Below are 4,917 nucleotides of genomic sequence, written 5' to 3' on the forward strand. Positions count from 1 at the left end.
AGGGCTTGCAGGTCCAAACATTTGTGCACTGGAAAATTTCTGAGCAGCTAAAAACCAGTTTTAACTTAATTCAACAAATCCTCATAAAGCACCTACTATGTACCAAGCACAGTTCCAGGTACTTGATACACACACACACACGAACACACACACACATCAGTGATCAAATCAGAGAGAGAACCCTGTCCTCATGGGGATAAAACTTCTTATAGGGAGAATGTAAGTTAAGTAAGATAAGCTATAAATAAATTGTGGTATATCGTTAATTGGAATGCTATATAATAATGAGAATAAACAAATTGTAAGTATATACAACAATATGGATGATTCTCACAAACACAATATTGAGATAAAGTAGCCAGATACAAAAGAGTTTATATGGGTACCATATAATTCCATTTATACAAAATGCAAAATCAGGCGAAACTCATCTGTAGTTTTAAAAGTCAGAATAGTGGCTCCTCTAGGGAGTAGCGATTGGAAAGAGAAATGGGGAGGGGGATTCTGGGTTTCTGGTCATTCTTGATCTGGATGCTGGATCTGTAAGGAATATGAAATTTGTAAAAAAAAAGTTATTGAACTTTATACTTAAGGTACCTTCAATTCCTCTATGTACAAGTGTATATATATATATATATTTTTTACAGTTGAAAATACTAGGGTACCTGTGTTTATTTCATTTAATAGCATAATTAGAATAGCATACTTCTGATTGTGCTATAACATGGACAGCAAGTCCCACTTAATATCATCTGCCATTGGAATATCCTAAGAATACAACAGTTATAGACATTCTGGTTCAAAAGAGGAGTAGATGAAAGGAAAAAATATCACTGGTCCTAAGGAATTTCATACACTTTTTTTGTTTGTTTGTTTGTTTGTTTGGTGACTGGCTGGTAACAGGGATCTAAACTCTGGACCTTGGTGTTATCAACACCATGCTGTAACCAGCTGAGCTAACTGGCCAGTCCACTAAGAAATTATGTTTTGTTTTGTCTATTTCTATTTTACCTTGTTTATTGGAGTTTTTTACTTTAGCTCTTTACAGTAGATTGAGTGTTGTTCTAGAAATTACAATATAATTTCTTAACTTTTCACATTGTTCAAAGGTAATATTAAATTAATCCATGTAAAATGTAGAAACTACAGAACAATATAGGTCCATTTTCCCATGCACTTCAACATAATTTTTTTTGGCCGTAAAGCAAGTCTCATTACACATAAAAAGAATAAGATCATAGAAAATATGTTCTCTGACCACAATAACAGAAGGTAATTTTGGAAATTCCCAAATATGTGAAAATTAAACACTCTCTTAAATATGTAATGGGTAAATAGAAAAATCACAGGAAAATTAGAGTATTTTGAGATAAAAATCAAAGTTCAACATATGAAAATTAATAGGATGCAGGGCTCATGCAGTGAGGAAAATATCTACTTACAAACACCTATATTAAAAATAAGAAAAATCTCAAATCAGTAATGTAAGCTTCTACCATAAGGAAATAGAAAAATAAGAGCAAAATAAGTAGGAAATCACAAAAATTACAACAGAAATAGATGAAATAGGGAACTAAAAAACAATAGAGAAAGTCAACAAGATCAAAATTTGATTCTTTAAGAAGATCAACAAAATTTGCAAACTTTTATTTACACTAAACAAAAAAAAAGAGAGAAGACAGAAATTACTAAGATCAGAAATAAAACAAGGGCATTATTACATTATCATTATGGGTTTTTGTGGAGGTAAGCTTTAGTTTCCTTGTCTTTCTTATATGCATTTTGTTCTACCAGTGGGTTTTGTTCTTTCTTGTGTATTACTGTTAATGATTATTGTTTNATAGAGAAAGTCAACAAGATCAAAATTTGATTCTTTAAGAAGATCAACAAAATTTGCAAACTTTTATTTACACTAAACAAAAAAAAAGAGAGAAGACAGAAATTACTAAGATCAGAAATAAAACAAGGGCATTATTACATTATCATTATGGGTTTTTGTGGAGGTAAGCTTTAGTTTCCTTGTCTTTCTTATATGCATTTTGTTCTACCAGTGGGTTTTGTTCTTTCTTGTGTATTACTGTTAATGATTATTGTTTTCAGATTCCAGATGCAGGACCTCCTTGAGGATTTCTTGCAGGCTGGTCGCGTGTTGATGAACTCCCACAGTTTTTGTTTGTCTGGAAAATACACCAATTTTCCCTTGTTTCTGAAAGGTAGCTTTGCTAAGTACAGTATTCTTGGCTGCTAGTTTATTTCTTTCAGTATTTTGAATATATCATCCCATTTTTCTTCTGGCCTGTAGAGTTTCTATTGAGAAGTCTGCTGTTAGTCTCATAGGGGCTCCCTTGTAGGTGACTTGATGCTTTTCTCTTGCTTCTTTTAAGATTCTCTCTTTGTCTTTGAGCTTTGCCAGTTTGACTTTAATGTGTTCTGGAGAGGATCTTTTGGGGTTGAATCTGTTTGGTGATCTTTGAGTCTCCTGGATCTGAAGGTCCATGTCTCTTCCTATACCTGGGAAGTTTTCCATTATTATTTCATTGAACAGGTTTTCCATGCCTTTTCCTTTCTCCTCCCTTCTGGAACATTATGAGTTGAAGGGTGTGTTTAAGGTTGTCTGCTAGCTCTCTTAGATTTTCTTCAGTTTTTTAAATTATTTTTTCTTATTTTTTGTCTGCCTCGGTTATTTTGAAAAGACTATCTTCAAGATCAGAAATTCTTCCTTCTGCTTTCTCTAGCTTGCTGCTTAAGCTCTTGGTTTTGTTTTTTATTCTGTTGAGTTAACCTTTCAGTTCCATGAGTTCTGCTACATTCTTTTATAAGGTAGTAATCTCTTTGTAAATTTTCTCCTTCGGCTGCTTAAGCTCTTGGTTTTGTTTTTTATTCTGTTGAGTTAACCTTTCAGTTCCATGAGTTATGCTACATTCTTTTATAAGGTAGTAATCTCTTTGTAAATTTTCTCCTTCATATCCTGGAATTTTTTCTCATTTCATTATGTTGTCTAACTGAGTCTTATTGTATCTCAGCGAGTTTCATTAAGATTGTGGCTCAGAATTCCTTTTCAGTCATTTCAAGGGTTTCCTGCTCTATAGGGTCTGGTATTTGAGAATTAGTGTATTCTTTTGGTGGTATATTTTCTTGGGTTTTTATATTTCTAGTATCTCTACACTGAAGTCTGGTCATTTTGTACAGCAGTTGCTTCTTCTATTACTCTGGAATTACTCTTTGAGGGAGAGATGTCCTCTTGTTTCTCTGGTCTCTGCTGGTGACTCTTCTTGTGTCAATGCAGTCGAGTGTCTGGCACGCTGCCTACATGGTGGCTGTGGCTACTACTGTGGTGTCAAGCCATTTTTGCAGCAGTCCATAGTTGTGGTGGTGGCTATGGTGGGCCACACACATGGAAGTGGTGTTTTCAACTTGTTCCTTGCCTGATTCTGGGTGGGGAATGGTGCCCTTGGCTCCTACCTAGGACTCCAGGCATGCTTTGTTTCTTTCCTGCTTCCATGCAGAGAGAGCTGGCCTCAGTTCCTGCCTAGGACCCCAGGTGTACTCTGTTTCTTGCTTCTATGTACAAGTACATAGAATCAATATCACTTACATTTAAAAGTTTTAAATAAGTGAGAAATGAACAGAATACTGTAATACTAAATAATTACATTAAGTTTTTTTCACATAAAATTTGAGTTTACATTTTAAGTGACCTAAGTTACTTCTTTCTATTGAACTAAATTGCCAGATACTAAGATGTTTTTGAGATTAGTAATATAAGGGTATTTCAAAAAGTTCATGGAAAAATAGAATTGAAAGATAATACAAATCTTTTCATGAGGTTTTTGAAGTACTCTTGTATTTATCTGGATTAGAAGAAACCTTACCTAACTTTCATTTAAAGATATCAATCAAAAATGACTTCTACAATGAGTCTCTGGTCTCTTTATTCCACGTAGATACTTCATGACCAGTTCTCGAGGAAAAAATAGAATGGTAATCTTCATATGAAAATTGTACTACTGAGTATTTTGATTGCCATGAATTAACTATAATATGACTAAAAAGAATGTTTAGCATGTGGATGCTTACGTGCATGTCTGTGTGTATATTAATGTATGTAGTCAACAAAAAATCAAAACTGTAGTCAGAAACTAAAAATATTTTTATTGGCCAGAAATTTCAAGATAGTTAAATATTGGATGGTGTCTATGTAAAATAACAGGTATTGAAAGGGATTCATAAAAGAAACTAAAAAACAAAATCAAATTACTATTTGGAAGACTCAGTGTATAGTTTGTTTAAATTTTTTCTTCTTGATTATTTTCTATTTTGACAAATGGCAAGGTGAAAATTTGTTCATGTATTATTCTGCAGAGGAAATGACAGAGGAGCAAAGATTTATTCACATAAATGGAAATTGATTAGTGAATTGTTGAGTTCCCTAAGATCTTGCTTCTGCTTGTAGTGAATAATTTTGAGTGATTTCTGATTATTTTATGAGGGCAATACAGAAGATATGATTATGTTAACAATGATTCCTTGGATTTTTCTTTGTAATCCATGACAGATAGCTTCACGAATAACCATATCATTTTTATGACACAAACGTTTTATACTATATATCCACCTATGTATTTATTTTTCCTTTCCAGAAAATAAACATTGTTGCCATTTCACTAACTCACTTTATTGTCCCATTCAAGGCAATCTTTTGTGACTTCTGCTTCTAGACAGGAAGTGCTGGATCACAGGAGGCCAATATTCCCACTACAATTACTTGAAAAAAGTCAGAAAACTTTTTAGCAATCATATTTTTAACAACACTGCAGAGCTTTGGAAGTGACAAGGTTGATGTGGATGAGAATTATATACAGAAAAGGACCATTCTGAACTGAGCTGATGAACAAAAGCTTTATATTTTCCCAGGGA

The 4,917-nt window shown here is 33.3% G+C and overlaps 1 protein-coding gene across 1 annotated transcript in view; it reads left to right on the forward strand.

Moving 5' to 3' along the window:
* Positions 1-3,364, forward strand: part of LOC103599309 (olfactory receptor 2G6-like) — a 5,271-nt gene extending 1,907 nt beyond the window's left edge. The window contains exon 3 of the mRNA XM_008583420.1: positions 3,287-3,364. Within this exon, the coding sequence (XP_008581642.1) occupies positions 3,287-3,364 (78 nt within the window). The remainder of the gene's footprint in view (positions 1-3,286) is intronic.
* The last annotated feature ends 1,553 nt before the right edge of the window (positions 3,365-4,917 follow it).

Source organism: Galeopterus variegatus, unplaced genomic scaffold (assembly GCF_000696425.1).
Source record: "Galeopterus variegatus unplaced genomic scaffold, G_variegatus-3.0.2 Scaffold2904, whole genome shotgun sequence".
Lineage (NCBI taxonomy): Eukaryota > Metazoa > Chordata > Mammalia > Dermoptera > Cynocephalidae > Galeopterus > Galeopterus variegatus.